Source organism: Notamacropus eugenii, chromosome 5, assembly GCF_028372415.1.
Source record: "Notamacropus eugenii isolate mMacEug1 chromosome 5, mMacEug1.pri_v2, whole genome shotgun sequence".
Lineage (NCBI taxonomy): Eukaryota > Metazoa > Chordata > Mammalia > Diprotodontia > Macropodidae > Notamacropus > Notamacropus eugenii.
This window is the reverse complement of record NC_092876.1, coordinates 287816475-287834841: the sequence shown is the minus strand read 5'-3', so window position 1 is coordinate 287834841 and position 18367 is coordinate 287816475. Positions and strand designations below refer to the sequence as shown.

Here is an 18367-nt window from a genome sequence, read left to right as displayed (position 1 = left end):
ATGAAATTTGAAAATGGCTGCTTTTTTTTATGAGATGTTTCAAGTATAGCAGTTCTACTCCATTTTGATAGTGCTGCAACTTTTTATTGAAGCAGCCTGTAAAAATGATGGCAGGAAAGTGTCTGCAAAGTGTGTGGAACTCAAGTATTACCACATAAAAAGTCTGTATCTGCTAAGTTATGTTACATACATGTAAACCTTTTTTTTTTTTTTTGGTACGTTGAGAACCATGAACTCAAGTGACCAATAAGTGTTAATGAAGGTGAATAAAATACAACAAATTGACTCAGATAGACTGAATTTTACAGTTCTAGTTATATTTGTATATAATCTAATTAATAATGCTGCTTCATACAGATGTTATTCACTTCTTTCATTAAGTTAGCTTCAGGAAATACATTTTATTGAAGCAACAATAAAGTACTATCACCTTTAAAATGTCATGGTATTTTAGTATCGAACCATGTCACAACAGTTGATGGGGAAAAAAAGTAAAAATACATTCACCTTTTTTACCTTTTCCTCTGCCCTAAAACCCAGAGAAAACTGCTACATTACCCTTTAATTTCAATTTATTTTTCTAAAATTTCTCCTTTCAATTTCAATGGAATACAGCAAAGTAAACCTATGCTGATTAACTGTTCTTTGTTAAAAAATGTGTATGAAACCAAGGCTCACAGAATAACAGAGCTCAAGATTCCCTCTAGGCCTCTGATTCTGTCTTGATGGTTATGAAAACAATAGAGACTAATAATGAATTCAACATATATTTAGAAGATACAGACATAAAGTTTGAAGAGTAGTATGATATTGGTGTTAGTGAATATTATTTTATAGACCACACTGCCTCAAATGATTTCCTTATTACCATGGCAGTAATGGTCAGATCTTCATATTTTGATGCAGTCCTAGATTGTCATACCATATTACCTTCGGGTTTATTTATGTGATAACTATCCCTAAAGAAGCAGTAATAACAAAAAGAAAAAAAAGAAAATTATTAAGCCAAATACAGTGTTGTAATTAACACCTACCATGAAAGAATTTGGTTATAGCCATACTGGAAATCCCTCTCCTGGCATTTCTGGACAGGATATACCAATTGGTTCTCATGAAAGTAAAGAACCTTTGTCAATTTGCCAAGGTCAGGCCGAAGGGCAGTCAGTTCAGTCAGGTTAAGCACCGAGCTTGCAAAGAGGATCCTGAGAAACAAGGAGAGTAGTGTTTACTTTATATGAGAATGCTCAAAGGGGTCACTCTTTACCCTTCCCTTTCCCTTCTCTACAACCCCAGTACCCCCATCCCACAAGAAAAACATCACCCCTGTAGGGACACATCAATAGCCTTAATACCATGTAGCAGCATTCTAAGTTTTGATCTCTTAAAAAGCAGCTGCTAACAACTCAAGTAGAAAAGCACTGAATCTCATTGGTCTTCTCAGCTCAGTTACAGAAAGATGCAAAAAAAAAAGAAAAAGCTAGATGGATTTTATTGAAAAAGGCAAGAAAAGCGGTATCTGAAGGACAAATGGAACAAAGATAAGGCTGACTGGGGAATACTTTGCTTGCCAGTTTCATTATACTTTACTTTTTTATGCAACCAACTACTGAAATTCAATATATGAGCAAGAACGGCACATGTTCGTGTTATGACATAAACCCTTTTGATTTATGCAGTAGACTTATCGAGTGTGGTCTTTTTCTCTTGGCATATTTTCTTCACTATTTTTTTTGTAAAGTACCCGACAATGGTTGTTTTATTTTATCTTTTCTTCTCCATTATTGGACTGCTAATGGCACCATATGCACAGTCTGTAAAATTCCTCCTATAAAAGCCCAAGTCCAAGAGATGCCGAGACATTTCTTGCCCATGGAACAGCAATGAACACGTTAACTTATTGCTGTGTATATCAACAGATTGATAAATTAGTGATTAAACAAGTAGGTACTGAGTACCTACCATGTGCCTGGCACTGTGTTATGTTAGATACTAGGGAGTGTAAAAGTATTAAATTTAAAAAAAAAAAGGAGCCAAAAACATTCAGATAACACCATCTCAGTGGACTGCCACTATTACAAATTTGCAGAAGACTACTTACATTTAAACGCACTATGTACTATGTGAAGAATACAGTAATATCTTCATTATTATCAGCATTACAAACACTATAAATCCTCTAATACTGACAAGCCAAATGGTTAACTTCAGGTATTTATCAGATATGAAACAGTGAGCTTTCAGATAATAATAAATAATAGCTGACATTTATCTAGAGCTATAAGGTTTATAAAGCACTTTGCATATATTATCTCATTTATAAGATTATGGATCATATAGTAACTCTAGGCATTCAAATCTGGAATTCAAATTTCACCTCAGAGGATTCAAAGTGATATTCAATATCAAAATACAATAATATCTATACCGTGAATTGTGTGATGAGTAATTAATAAAATATTTTTCCTCCAAATCAAGCCTATCACACCAAGCAGATCAATTCACTTATTATTATTTGTTTTTTCCACCATTTTGAAAATAAAACAGATGGGAAAACCAGAGCAGACTAGTTTTTACTGATTTGCACAATACAATATCATTTTGCTCTATTTTATTCACATTCCAAAAGTTGGAAAGAGATAAAGAAATGTTCAGGTAATTGCTCATCTTATAAAGCACAGGCACCTGGGAAGCAGGATAATAAAAATCAGTATAATGGTGCACCTTGATCAATGAGTTCTCCCTTCTAGGGTGAAAGGACTACAATCACCATGCCCATTTATTCATTAGGTTTTCAATAATGCAGCACAAGCCAGTGCTTATGATGATATAAATGGCTATTCTGTAAGACCCGGGCAACGCCACCAACCATATTTTATATATAAGTCCACCAAAAATACATTGAACGGTAAAAACAGGAGGTTGGGGAAAACCCTCTGCCTCGTTGTCAAATTCATTAGCTATCTAACTCACACAATGTACATTTAAAAAATTCAGTCAACTGTTAATTAGGGAAGCTTGGATTATATACTTTGTGGATAACCTGCAACAAGTTTGTAATCACTGGTTTTTCTTTCCTCTATAATTCCACCAATGCTTCCTCTAGCATCATATGATCTATAGTCGGGGAACGAGAACTCATTTTATCACTCACTTAAAAAAAATCTCATTAGGAATATAAACCTGTTTAAAACAACAACAACAATTAATTCTGAAGTTCCACAGCAATTTTTTTGCTTGTTATCAGCTATCCCTGACTCTTTTATTAATCTGGGCACTCCAGAGCTAGCCTTTGCTTAAAATGACAAACACAGATTGAATGGTTCTACTCTTATGCCCCTGTGGTGTGGAGGTGACATTGAATTAATATACATACCGGCAAAGCATCATCTCTGCCAGGCCCTACAAAAACGGGAAGGATTCAAGAACATGCCAAGTGAAATATCACCACCTGCAAGAAGCCTTTACTAGTACCCCCACCGCTAAGCCCTCCTCTCTGAGATTACCCTCTGTCTACCCTGTCTATATCTTACATGGACAATCTTTCCAATGCTGTCTCCCCCATTTCAATGTAAGTTTCTTAAAGGAAAGGACCATCTGTTTGCCTTTCTTTGTGTCCTCAGTGCTCAGCACAGTTCCTGGCACACAGCAAGCATTTAAGAAATGCTTGTTGACAGACTAATGACTGACTAGATAGTTATTATGTACCATTGGTCCAATGAACAGTTTAATTAAGCCTAGAAAAGCTCATCTCCAGAATTTTGGCCTCTATGTGATCACTTTATTCTGGCCACAATGGACTTTTTGTTAAAACTCAGAAAAGGTGCCATCTTTATCAAGTGAGGAAATATTCAACCTAATGCAATATGAATATTTTGAAGCACTGAGGATGACTATGATGTAAAACCTTTAAGTGTTTCCAGAGTTCATAGAAGGAAAAGTAACTACAAATAAAGACCAAAACGCAAAAGCTCATTACAAAAGGGGAAAAAAAATCCAGCCTATTTAAACAGTTCATTTTAAAATGTGTCTAAATTATTTCACAAAGCCATGGAGTTTCAGGTTTGGAAGTGTTCTACAAGAGCATCTAGTCCAATCCCCTCACTTTTCAGATAGCAGCCAAAGAAGGGAAATGACTTGTCCAAAGTCATGCATTTAGCTAATGTCAGAGTCAGGTCAGAAACCAGCTCTACTGATAATCAGTTCAGCGTTCTTTCCATTTTATTATCTTTTTGGGTGTGTGTGGGGGAGGAGTTTGCATTAGTCCCAAATATACTAAGACATTCTTTTTTTTATCTGTTTATGGGTAAAATGGTAAATGCTAGCAATAACAGATTTCTTGGAAATTTTAAGTGAAACCACACTTAACAGGAAGAGTCTCTGTAAATCTACCTATGAAGTGGAATGTGGACATGTTGTACAGTGGAGATAAAACTGGCTTTGGAGTCAGCAAATCTAGGATCAAGTTCTTCTAATTCTTACTATCTGTGTATTCTTGGGAAAGTCTTTACCTTCCTTGTTTCTCAGTCTCCTTCCTCATCTGGACTAGATGGTTTCTGAGGTTCCTTCAAGTATCAGACATATGATTCCATAGGTAATGAACTGGGACAGGCCAGGGGAAAATATCATATATAGTATTTCAGCTAACTAGTTATTAGTAGGGAATGAAAGAACAGCTTATCATAATAAAAGTAATGACATCACTATATTGGCAGGTACTCCCTGTGACATCAATATTAATCTTACCTCAGTTATTATTAAGTAATAAATCCTAACAAGGTGAGCTTTATCATCCCACAGAGTCTATCTAGGAGAAAAGGGCACAAGGTGATAGCAAAATCCACAAGGAACATGCTAATTCCTGACAGCTGCCGTTTGAGCACAAGTCAAATTGCACAGTTTATCTCAGCATAAAGATGTTATAAGGTTTTATGTTTAATTTTTTTAAATTAACATAAAACCCAGAGAAAGCAGTTAAGTGATCTTTCACAAACATGACATACTACAGTCACTGTGTAAGCTGGATTAGTACTTATTACCACACTACTAGAGAATTAAGCTGTTTTTAGACCACCAAAGAGCTTTAAATTGCAACTTTTGTCTCTGAAAGAGAAACCTATATTTAAAATGTCTGCTAAATTCAAATTAACAGCTACATCATTAGCTTACCATCTCACCAAAAGTAGATATAAGCTGCTATTACGGTAGTCCAACCAAAACTGCTACGTGCTGCCAGAATGCTAATATTTCGTGTGCCTGTGTGTACACTGAGATATGGACAAAGCTACAGAAGAAACATCCATTTCCCATGCATATCAAAGGCATAGATTAATGCCAATCTATTTAAATATACCATAAAGACAACTGACCTTGGAATCAAAAGCCAATTCTCGCCTGCCCATTCGGAGCAAGCTTGATTTTATTTTTTGCTGTATTCCTTCTCCTTTCCTGAATGTGTTCAGAGGGAGCCACAAACCTTCGAGTATAACACCCTGAAAGAGGTACATCCTTCACTGTCTCAAAAGTACACTGTTTCTAGTCACTTAGGTAGAGATTCTTATACAGGAAGAGTCCATTTAACCAATGGATCTTGATGGCACTAAGGGATTTGGATTTTTTGTTTGTTTTTTTGAATGATAAAGAACTAAGACTCTTGTTTGACTGCTGGTCAAAGGTTCACCCCCAATTAATCTCACTACCTCATTTTCTTTCCTTGATCCTGGTTGGTCCACATAAGGAAAATAGAAAGGGAAGAGGGGAAAAGAAGGAAAATTTCTATAGTATATCATCATCATCATTACCATCATCAACGTAAGCAGCTAGCATTTCCATAGCACCTCCTATAGGCCAGGAATTGTGTTAAGTGCTTTTACCAATAGGACCTCATTTGATCCTCACAACAACCCTGTGAGACAGATGCTATTATTATCCTCATTTTACAGATGAGGAAACTAAGGGAAACAAAGGCTAAGTGACTGACCCAGGTTCACACAGCTACTAAGTGTCTGAGACTGAATTTGACTCCAGACCCAGGGCTCTATCCACTCTACCACTACCAGTTTTCTTCTGTAGTTCCCACACTATTTAAAACAGTAAATATCAGTAAAGCAAAAAACCTAGAAATTAAGCAGAATGGTACAATCAAGTAGAAATTATAGAATGGTTGAATAAACTGTGATATGTGAATATAACAGAATATCATTGTTCAGTCATTTCAGTTGTGTTCAACTTTTCATGACCCTATTTAGAGTTTTCTTGGCAAAGATACTGGAGTAGTGTGGGGTGTAGCAGGATGTAGGGTGTTCAGGGAAGACAAGTATCTCTGGTATGAGGGCTGCTGAGCTCTTTTCATAGCTGCTTTCTACCTTTTGTGTCCACCTGATTCACCCAAGCACAGCAGGCACATGCTGGTAAACCATTTTGGCAGACAGACTAAACCAGGTCAAGGATAATCTATGGGTCTCAAACCCATTGGTCAGTTATGGGGGCATCTATCTAACCCAAACAGGTAAAGACTTCCCCAGTGGAACAGGCAGATGGGAACAATTTGTTCCACTGGCCATGAAAGCAGCTGAAGTAGACACTATGGAATGCTTAGATCTTAGACACTGAAGATGCCTGCCACTGGACTTTGATGACTCAGGAAGAGTAAGGCCAATAACTTTGTGTCTTACTTAAATCCAATTTATGCACAAGTCAAAAGACTGTAGAATAAATATTAGACTTGGTCCTGGTTGGTCCTCATAAGGGAAATGGGAAGGAGACAAAGTCCATCATGCTGACTTCATTGATGCATGCTTGTGAAACCTGGATAGCACCATGCCAGGAAACTGAATTGCTTCCATTTGAATTATCTTAGGAAGATTTTGGAGATCATCTGGCAGGACAAGGTACCAGACGTAGCTCCTTTCTTGAGCTAAACTGCCAAGCATTCAAACTCTACTGCAGACAGTACAATTCTGATGGGCTAACAATGTTATTTGAATGCCAAAATTACTTTTGCCTAAAATACTATTGACCCTTTTAGCAGGGTATCATAGGAATTAGAAAAGAACTGAGGACTTGGATACCAAGAGATCCCCAAAATCACTATTCTGAGGACTCAGTGCATAATGTCATCTCAACCTGAGTTTCTTCTTCATGAAATTTAAATATCCTAAGAACTAGTTCTTCAAAAAAAAAAAAAAGTCATGGAAGATTGTCCAGCATGTAATGATCTTGAAAATGTTTACCTAAGATTAACAAATAGACTCATGAGGCTATCTTACAGCTATGAATGAGAACCCCCATCCTACTATATTCTAAAAGCTCAGAATATTATGTTTGCTTTTCAACTGTATTCATTCATGAGGCAGATCGAATGTGTTAATAAAAAAATTAAAACTTTTACTGGGTCATAAAGAAAAGACTAATGTCTGTAAAGTCAGAAAATACAAAGATGTTATTCAGTTAATTTCCTGAGCCCTTTACTACATTCAACGTAATATATTAGTCACTGTGAGTGAAATAAAAACGGGTCAGATCCATTTCCTGTCCTCGAGGCCTTTACTATCTAAAAGAAGAGATGGGTATATACAGATAGCTAAAATATGAAGTCATATGTTAAAAGTGTGATCAGAGGAATACCTAGAAGAAAACAAAAAAAAGAGGAGACACAATATGACGTATTTTGTCACTACCTTGTTAAAAGTTTTGTTTATATTTCTGTTACATTTCTATATTACAAACTCATAGTTTCTAATACAGTCCTTTCTTGTTCTGTCTTTCACAGTGAAAAGTCTGATTTCCCAATAAAAAGAAAATGTTCAAGGAGGCACAAATTGAAGCATTATATGAGTACAGAAGATGGATGGATCACTTTCAAATATGATGATATGAAAAAAGGGAACGGAGAAGATGGGTCTTGAAGGATAGGAATGGCCTTCATAGGCAGAGATGGAGAGGAAGGAAAGAGGTTACAAACACCACTAGAGCTATGATGCAGTAAGACTGTCCCACTGCAAAGCAACTGCCTGATAATGATGATAACTTAAATTTATACAGCTCTTTACCGTTTCCAAAGCACTTTATTTCATCCAACACTTTCAAAAATCCTTTGAGACATGAAGGACAGGTATGATTGTCCCCATTTTACCAATAAGGAAACTAAGTAAGGCTCAGAAAGGTTAAGTGATTTGTCCAAGGCTATTACATGGCAGAGCAGAGCCTAGAAATCAGATTCTCTGACCCCTTGTCTGCACAATAACTCAGACTACTGTTGTGCCATTTAGAAATCTGGAAAAAAAATAAGCTAAAATGGTACTAAGCCTGCTTCAGCGGCTATCCTAACTATGATTTTTAGTAAGTTAGTAAGTAACGGATTATTTTAGTGTGATTATTAATGAGATCAATAATTTTCACTCAGCCCTGATTATATTCTGTATAAGCCTTTTGTCTAATATGACCAAAATCAAAAAGTAACTACTATGTGCAAGGGACTCCGCTAAACAATATTAAGTCTTCTGCTTAGTTTAACAGCAACAGTTTAAGCCTGTTTCTGTTCCATGTGTATAAACAGAATATCTGTCATTTTAACTGAGGCCTATTTGACATATTTAACTGTTTTGTATTTTCAAAAACACATAAATATTGAATAGCAAAATATTTCCTTATTTGCTATAATAATCCACATCACCAAATTAAAAAAAAAGATCTTCATCTGGGTGTGGTGGGAGAGAAAAGATGTTCACAGGAACTGTGAGGAGTTTCTAATTACTTACAATCTATAGTATAGTAAATTCAAAGAAATTTTTGTTTCAATATGTAACTTGTCTTAACACAAATCCAGCCTTGTGAAAAAAGCTCTAGTCCTGAAGTCAAGGGATGTGGATCTTTGCCCTGCCTCTGACACTGACAATGGCTTTTGATAAATTACTTGTCTTCTCCGGATTCCAATGAGTTACTTTATCCTGACTTCTACCTACCTCAAAGCTTAAAAGAACTGATGGAATGAGATAAGCTATTTCCTTTATAATTCTTGAAAAAAGTACTATTTATGTTCAAGATATTACTCAAATTATTTTAGTGTCAACCTAAGGCCACCAGAGTATATAAATAACCCACATGCAAATAATCCATAAAGCAAATAGTCGACTATATAACTTCTTAAAAACAGTTAACATATAAATCAAATTGTAAGGATTTAAGTTCTTTTCATTTTGCAGGAAATTCCATTACCAAGAATACTGCTATTGGAACCAATGTAATATGTTCCTCTGAGCAATGATGTACATATTTCTTCATTGTACATTCTGTCAATAATAAAATCAATAAAAAATGTTCCAGTCACTATGCTTACTCTTATGGGGTATATCAAAGAATCACAGAATTTTGAGAGTTGATAAGGAACTCAATAGGCATCTCATCCAAGTTCTACCTGAAAGGGCTATATATAACATATACACACATATATATACAAGCATGTATATATGCATGTGTATATATATATATACATATATATACACATATATATGTATAAAAATTTGACATGTAATGATACAGTCCCTATTTGAAGGCCATCAATGATGAGAATACCTCTTGAGGCCAGTTCATCCCAGTTCTGTACAGTTCTAACTACTGGGAAACTTTTCCTGAAATCAAGTCTGAATTTGCCTCTGCAAACTCCAGCCTTTGTTTTTGTTTGTCCTCTGGGATCAAAGAGAATAAATCTGATTCTACCCGTGGAGGATAATCCTTCAGTTACTTAAAGGCAGCTATCATGCTACCCAAGTCTTTTCTTCTGAATGCTTCAAATGGTCTTAACATGACCTGAATTCATGGCCCACAACTATCTTGCCTGCTCTTTTCAATGCTTTCCAGTCATCAATGTCCTTTTTCACCTTTAGTGACAATAAGGAAGAGAACACTGCAGAAGTGTTTTGATTGGGTCAGTGTAGTGATTTATACATTGGTAAACAGGCTCCTCTAAGCTGGGTCTTGAAGGATAATTATGACCTCACAGGCAGAGATGGAGAGGCAGGAAAGAAAGGACAAATACCACTAGAGTTATGATGTAGTAAGACTGTCCCACTGGAAAGGAATAATTTCTCATCCTTTTGATATTTCTACTGCATTTAAAACTAGAAATCACCCCTTTCATCCTCTCTTCTTAGATTCTCTCCTTTTAGTTTTTGTGACATCTCCCTCCTCATTCTCTTATCTGTCTGACCATTCCTCAGTCTTCTTTGCTAGCTCATTATCCACATGACATCCCCTAATTACAGTTGTTACCCAGGGTTCTTCTGGACCTTCATTCCTATGCAAATGGCTCCCAGATTTACTTTATATTCAATTTCAGTATATGCCCTTAATGTCTGTTGAGCAGTTCAAACTGGATAATCCAAAGTCATCTCAAACTCATCAGTTCAAAAGAGAAATCATCTTTTTGACAAAATCTACCCACCTTTTCCTAACATCCCCATTTCTATCTCATCAAAGGCACCAGTCTTCCAGTCATCCAGGCTTATAACCTCATTACCTTCAACAGCTGAACAACCATCACTTTACATGGACAATCAATTAATGAATCTTACTATTCCTACCTCCACATCTCTCACATCTGACCCTTTTCTCTACCAAATGGCTCAAACACCTTAGGTAAAACTCTCATCACCTCTTGTCTAAATTATAAATTATAATAACCTCTAGTCTCTCCCTGCTCCAATCTGTCCTTCACACAGCTGCCAAAGTGATTTTCCTGAAGAGCTGATCATTTCAGCCCTTATTCAATAAACTGTAATGGGTTCCTATTGTCTCGATGATAAAATATAAATCCCACTATTTAGTTTTTAAAGCCTTTTTTGAACCTGGCCCCTATTTATCTTTCTAAACTTATGTGTTACTACCCTGCTAGCACTTTAGATTTCAACAAAAATGAACAGCCCAAATTCAACAATTCTCCCAACTCTATGCCTTTCTACAGGCCATTTTCTATGCCCAGAATGCACTGCTTCATCTCCATTTCATAAAATCCTTCTGTTTTTTTTAAAGATGTAGCCTAAGTGCTACCTTTTACACTAAACAGAGCCAAATTCCAACAGCTAATTAATGCCCTCTATCTCTAACTAACTTGTATTTATTTTGTATATGCTACAGATATGGGAAAGAAGAAAGGGAACAAGTATTTGTTAAGCATCTACTACATGTGAAGCACTATGCTAAGTACTTTACAAAAAGTATCTCATTTGATTCTTATAATCACCCTGAGATATAGGTGCTCCCCATTTTATCAGTTACCTCCATTTTACAGCTGAGGAAATTGAGGAAAACAGGTTAAATGATTTGCCCAGGGTCACACACGGAGTCAGTATCACATCTGAACTCAAATGTTCTTTACTTCAGCCCTAATACTCTATCCATTACACCCCCTGCCCCCCACCCCTTGTACATATACAGTATCTTCCTTGATAGAATGTAAGCCCCTTTAGAGTAAGGAACTTTTTTCTTTTCTCTTTTTTGTTCTTGGTATTTGTATCCTCAGCACCTAGCACCATATGCCAAGTACACAGTTGACATTAATAAGTGTTTGCAGATTAGCCAACAGGAAGAAAGCACAGAGGGAAGTAAATACAAGGTATCCTCTAAGAGCTCTAAATGGACTGTTGGGGTATAACGTGGCAGCTAAGTGGTACCCTGGATACAGAACACTGGGCTTGGAATCAGGAAGACTCATGTTCATGCTTTCAAATCCAGCCTCAGATACTTATTAGCTGTGTGATCCTGGGTAAGTCACTTAACTTCGTTTTCCTTAGTTCTTCATCTATAAAATGAGCTACAGAAGGAAATGGAAAACCACTCTAGTATCTGTGTCAAGAAAATCCCAAATGGGTTAACAGAGAGTGGGACACTACTGAAAAGACTGAACGGCAACAAAGGAATTTATAATGTAAGGTTTAAGGAGGTGGAATGACTGGAGATAAAAATATGAACAAATTGTATGGAAATTCTGGAGAACCTACAATGCTAGTCTCAGGACATCAGACTTATCCTGTCAATAATGGATAACCACTGAGGATTTTTGAGTAGGTATCTTAAATAGCTCCTATTCATAGAAAACTTTAAGATTTACAAAGTGTTTTTCCTCAAAACAATCCTGTGAGAGAGGTAAAGAAAGTATTACTATCCTCATTTTATATATTAGGGTAAAGGTGGGGGAAAGAATGCAGGAGGCAAAGTCAGAAGGCCTGAATTCAAATATCTAATCCTTATTACCAATTTAACCATATTTACTATCTGATTTTTTTTTCAAAAGCAGGTTTACTACCTAAGCCAAGTATCAACTTCCTAGGGTCTCAGTTTAAATGTGCAAAATGAGGAGGTTGGCCCAGATGCTCTCAGGCTCTTTTTAGCTCTAAATATGATCTCATGATCTAACCCTTGGTCCAACAGCTACTCAGTGTCTGGGTCAGGCTATGAACTCATGCCTCCTTAACTCTATACCCAGGTCTCTTTATATCATCATCACAGAGAAAACAGTATTTTAGGAAAATATATTTTACAGCAATATTCAGAAAGGATTAGTGGGAAGAAAGATTAGAGGCAGGGAGGCTGCTGTGTGAGATACAGAAAAGTCTAAAAAACTTAGGGGTTGAGAGAGGAAATGGAAACAAAAGACTGAATGTGGAATGGTGGAATGCGCAGTGCTTTCAGAGTTTGAGAATCTGTGTTTTAATCCTACCATTGACACTTACTATATTTGTGACCTTGGGTAAGTCACTTATCTTTCCTGGAACTCAGTATTCTCATCTGTAAAATGAGGTGGTTACCCAGATCACAGAGCTAGTAAGTGTATGAGGCCAGGTTTGAACTCAGGAAGATGAGTCTTCTTGATTCCAAAACCAGTGCTCTATCCACTGTGCCACCTGCCCCATTTCACAGTTAAGGAAACTAAGGCAGAGATCAAGTGACTGACCCAGGTTCACACAACTAGTTGGTGAGACCACACTTGAACTCAGATCTTCCTGACTTCAGACCTAGTGCTTTATTTATCGCTTCACCTGCTGTCTCCAACTAATGGATATAAATTTGGAGTCAGAAAGAAAGAAATAATTAATTAATTATTAATACTCAGGTATCTATTGTGTGACCCTGAGCAAATCCCTCTATGCTTCAGTGTCCTCATCTATAAAAGAAGGGTTTGGGACTTGATGGCTTCAAAGGTCCCTTCTAATGCTAAATTTAAGATATGTTTATGACTAAAAAATGACTGCAACATTTCAATTCTTGGTAACCAAGGGAATAATAAAAACTGCTCACTTGTATAAGAAAACTCTAAAGTTTACAAAGTACTTTTCTCACAACAGTCTTTTGCTAAGTATCCTTATTTTACAGATGAGGAAACACACGTTTTAAATGATTCATTTACTCTTATACATCCCATTTTCTCCACTCACAGAGACACCAGCCTAGTTCAAGCTCTCCTCAGTTATGTTTTAGCTTTATCTTTCACAGTAGACTACATTCTCCCTGAGGGGAAAAATGGATCCATTAATTCCATACACAGTGTTCAGCAAACAATAAGGCCCTCAGTAAATGCAACTGACTGAATTCATGAATTCCAGCTGGAAGCAAAAAGCTCATCTTTTTGACAGTATACTAACTTCAAACGTTAAAAAAAAAAAGTCACTTGTAGAAAAGATAATTCATTCTGACCAGGCGAGAAACTTCTGACACAACTACTCAGCACCAGGTCCAATGTTATTTACATGTAGAATATTTAATAAACAAAATTTTATTTGTGATTGCACTTATTATTTTACATTTTTTTTAACACAAAAAATATGTCAGACACTGTTCTTTGGCTTACAATCCAAATGAAACAAGCGCTCAAGACATAAACCTACGGAAAGCATGCTCGTGGGGAAAGGCAGGTGTCAACCTGGTACAAGGATAAGGAATGTACCATATCATAATAATGATTCCTGTCATCTTTAGGGATTCGAAAGTGGTTTGGGATAGGCTGCCTGGAAGAAGCAAGTCAATTAACATGCTAAGAGCACTCTGAGTCACTGAGAGTGCTGGGAACACTTCATATGGTGTTTTTTCTACATAAACTAATATAATTAGTGTTATGAAATATTTATAATGTACCACATAATTAATCTATACTTGAGGCCTATGTTTCAACTGTGGCTGATTACTGGTTGGGGGCTGCTCTTTAACCTCTAGTACGAGGTCAGGCTATTCTTGAGCCTCTGGAGTTTAATCTGTAAGAGCAACAAACTGGGAGGATTCCAAAGCCAGAGGCATTGCATGGGGGGCCCTTCCCTCCCCATGGAGCCTTGCCACACCTTCCCATGATCCCAGGCTTGTGTAGCTGAATTTGATGTGATTGGGCCAAGAATACACGCAGACTACAAGCCTATCTATAACCACAAACATACATAGAATGGCATTAGGCATCACCATAATTTTAGACTTGAATATTCTGACATAGAAATTGTTGAGTAAACACTTAGTATCCTGGTAAATAAACTAGACAGCACTTAGTAGTCATTGTTTGGGGTGGGGAGAGGAAGCCTGTCTATTCAGAAACAAACTAACCTAGGAGTTAGGAAGATTCATTCTTTCCTTGAATCAAAAAAGATGTGGGTATTAAAATATAAGAGTAAACATCTCCCAAACTTATAGTTAAGTCATGAAGTATATGAATATTGGTTTTCTATTTATATAGAATCTCATCTCTATCTAATCTTAGAAGGAACCCTTTATTCTATTGAGGTACTCTATTGTTTAAGTCAAGACACTGACTTTTAATGTATGTTGACTAAATCAGGGAATGAAAGTTTAAAATAAATTTTAGGGCTTATTGGAAAGAGCACTGACATAGAAGGAAGAGAACCTAGATTCAAATCCAGTGACTGATGTTCTATACCTATATGTGACCCTTGGGAAAGTAACAACTTCCTTGGGTCTCGGTTTTGGGGGTTTGGGGGGGTTTTTTTGGGTTTTTTTATCCAGAAAAGGTAGGGGTTGGTGTGAGCAGCTTCTGAGATTCTTTCCCACACTACTTGATCTAACATCCTGTCCGAACTCTGCAAACAGACAGAGGCACAGAAATCCTACTGGCCTTTCTTTTGTCCTTTTAAATTAAGGAAGAAAAGGACTAGGGGTGTATTATATGGGTGTTTCTAATTCTGACTTTTTTTTAGTTTTCAGTTTGCCACTTATCTTCTCAAACTCTTATGTTCCGAATTTCAGGTGTTTTTTCCCCCAAATTTCCAAATGAATATGCAATACTATTAGTAGTCAGTGTTGGAGTTTTATTATTTTAAATATGCACCCTCTGGCGAACAGCTTCGATTTTTTTCCAGATCGTGTTAAATGTGCCTCATATACATTTTGAGATAATCTTAAGACTTCTTGGAACTTTTTGTTCACGCTAATTGTCCTGAATTATACTTTAAAAAATCTAGCAGTTTTCAGGATTTTACCACTTCTTAGGAGTCAGTAGTAAAGCAAGATTCTCCCAAGAACACTCTGACAGTCCTTGAAAAACTGAAACTGTCACAAAACCTGAGCAGCTGGCAACTCTGCCACCATGAAGTATCCATATGGAAGACCGAAATGTGTCAAACTACCCAAAACAATTTTGGATAGTGTAGAGTATAGAATAAATAATTCAGTATCGTCAACACTTTCAACAGCAGGTAGTAGATACGCTACCTGCCTCTATAATGTGCCAGAATGTAACATATGAGGAAGGAGGGGGGGGACAGAGAAAGAAAGAAAAAGATAAAGAGAGAGAAAGGGAAAATATTATATGAGGAGGAGAGTGTGAGCTAATATAAGCAAGCATACTTCAAATTAGTTTCATGTAGAATGATTGCTATACATACTTCTTCCTATAACTACCTCAGTTATTTAAACGCAAACATTTAGAACAACTACTGGAGAATAGCTGGAGCCAATGAAAAGTAGTTTGAAAATAAACTAGCTGCAAATATATTGTTTCACATTCAATGAAAAAAAAAACTACATTAACCTAATATTATGGTTGAAATTGTACATGCAAAAAAAAGTCAGGAAATTCAAAATTATGGTTCCCTCAGTAACCATAACTGTGTCCTCTTGCATATATGAGTATTTTGTATTACTGTAATGATGATACATTTCAGCCTTAATATCAGTTTATGCAATGTGACTGAATTAGGATTCCTGAGGGGACCGTAAGTTCAAATTTCTAGATTTTTGTGAATGTAAAAATCTCAGCTGTAAAACTGCATTAATATAAGGTACATTTATATGCATTACATTTCCTGACTTTTTAAAAAATAATAAAAGTAAATGGTTGGTGATACTAAAAGAGTGATAACTACAGGGTATTTTCCTTTGTTGTTGAAGTACATTTTATACATCAAAACCTTTTTTTCAGAATGACATCTAAAATGTTACAACAGAAAAATGAAGTTCAGAGAAAAAAACAATCTCCCAATCAAGATTAACTGAAATATAAGAAAACTTAAGGATATTTGCCTTTAATTCCACTGTCTTTTAAAATGGCCCCTTGATTTCACCCCTATTGCTATGTATAATGATTCTCTCCATATATATTTCCTACAGCTACCCTAAAGAAAATACTCTCCTTAAACAGGTTTCCAAGTTTTGGAAGAATAGCAGAAAGCCATTTTTGCCCCTTAACATTTCTTCCTTAAGAAGGTATTGTGACAGAACTCTAAACTACTGAAAATCAACTATGGCCACATGGGCTAACAGAGCTTCTACTGTGTGTAAGGTACTAATAAGGGAAAACGTAAGAAAGAGAAAAGTGTAAAACCTAAACGTTTGCCTTTTAGAATCACACAATGTTATATGGTTATAAAGGACAGGGATTTTATGTTCTATAGGTCCCACATAGTTCATACATATTATGTGTATGGATATGTATACAGTCACACACAAATATACATAACATTCTGAACTCACTTGTAACTGATATTGATTATGTCAGTATTAAAAATAGGTGAGTCATTATTTCTGCAAGGTAGTGGTATCAAGCAACGACAGCACCTATTCAAAATGCCCAAGCAAACCTCCCAGGATAAAACGGATTTCCATCACATATATCCACTTCTGTAAAATGGTGATGCAGGAATTACAGCCTAGCTGCAGAGTGAAAACAGGCTACCGTGAGGACTTTACCCGTGACACGGTGCTACAACTGCTGTTATCATTACAGAGTGCTGGGTTCTTAGAGAGCACTTTCACATGTTTCCTCATTTGAGCCCCTAAGTGAGGTTATGAGAAAGGTTAGGTACATGTTATTACCCTCATATTACCAGTAAGAGAATAAGCGTGGAGACATTAGCTGACTTCCATACACTCACCCTCTTATTAAGTGACAGAAATGAGGCTTGAACCCAGACCTGCTGATTTGGACACGTGCTCAGCCACACATACACAAACACAAGTCACAATAACAAGTAACTCATGGACTTATTCCTGAATGAGTTATTCAAAGAGTAAGTTATGAAAAGTCATTAATAATAAGTAGAAATAAATGATGCATCTAAAGTTATCTCACCATCCATTCTATTTATGCAACACCAACTTTAATTGAAGCTGTATTGATGGACTCTCATTTCACATGCTGCAGTTCCGCTAAGTCTCTAAGTACAACACCTATGGCATCCAGACTTCAAAGGGGACAGAAAATAAGCTGACTGTGAAATGGAAAGTGGCTCTCTTTGCTTGCAGGAACATAACCCTGTCATAAAAAAGCAAGTCTAGCCCATGTGTTCAAGGCCAAAGAAAACACGATTAGATCTAACAGACGTCCAGCAGCAAGCTTAACAATGTATTCTCTTTTTTTTTTACTTTAATGGGAGTCTGCATCTTTGGGAAAAGAACTGATTCATACTTTTCCACCTGGGGATGCAAATAGTAAGTAGGAAACATTTGTTATCGTCCATGAGAGGTTCAAAGTGAGGAGAAGACAGGAGAGGGAGAGGCAGAAGATAGGACAGGGAGATGACAGAAGAGGGGAGGGGAGGAAAGGGGGAGAAGAAGGAAGGAATGGAATTAGATGGTACAGTAGATAAAATGTTAGACTTGGAGTGAGGAAGACCTGAATTTGAATCCTGCATCATTTACTTATTAGCTGTTACCCTTAGCAAGTTACTTGACCTCACAGCCTCAGTTATTCTAATGTTATTCTAATGATCAACTGAGATAATTTATGTAAAGCTTTTTGCAAACTTTCAAGTGCTATAAAAATGCTAGTTATAGATACTGTGACTGAAAATATATATGTGTGTGTGTGTGTGTGTGTTTGTGTGTCACCTAACTTTAAGTAAATCTAATACATGAAAATGTGAGTTTAAATGAGATAAAT

General features: G+C 36.4%; 1 protein-coding gene across 10 annotated transcripts in view; it reads right to left on the bottom strand.

The window, feature by feature from the left end:
* Positions 1 to 18367, bottom strand: part of GTDC1 (glycosyltransferase like domain containing 1) — a 444669-nt gene that overhangs the window by 217795 nt on the left and 208507 nt on the right. For all 10 annotated transcript variants that reach the window (XM_072613182.1, XM_072613176.1, XM_072613179.1 and 7 more), the window contains one exon: positions 1035 to 1202. In XM_072613182.1, the coding sequence (XP_072469283.1) occupies positions 1035 to 1202 (168 nt within the window). The remainder of the gene's footprint in view (positions 1 to 1034; positions 1203 to 18367) is intronic.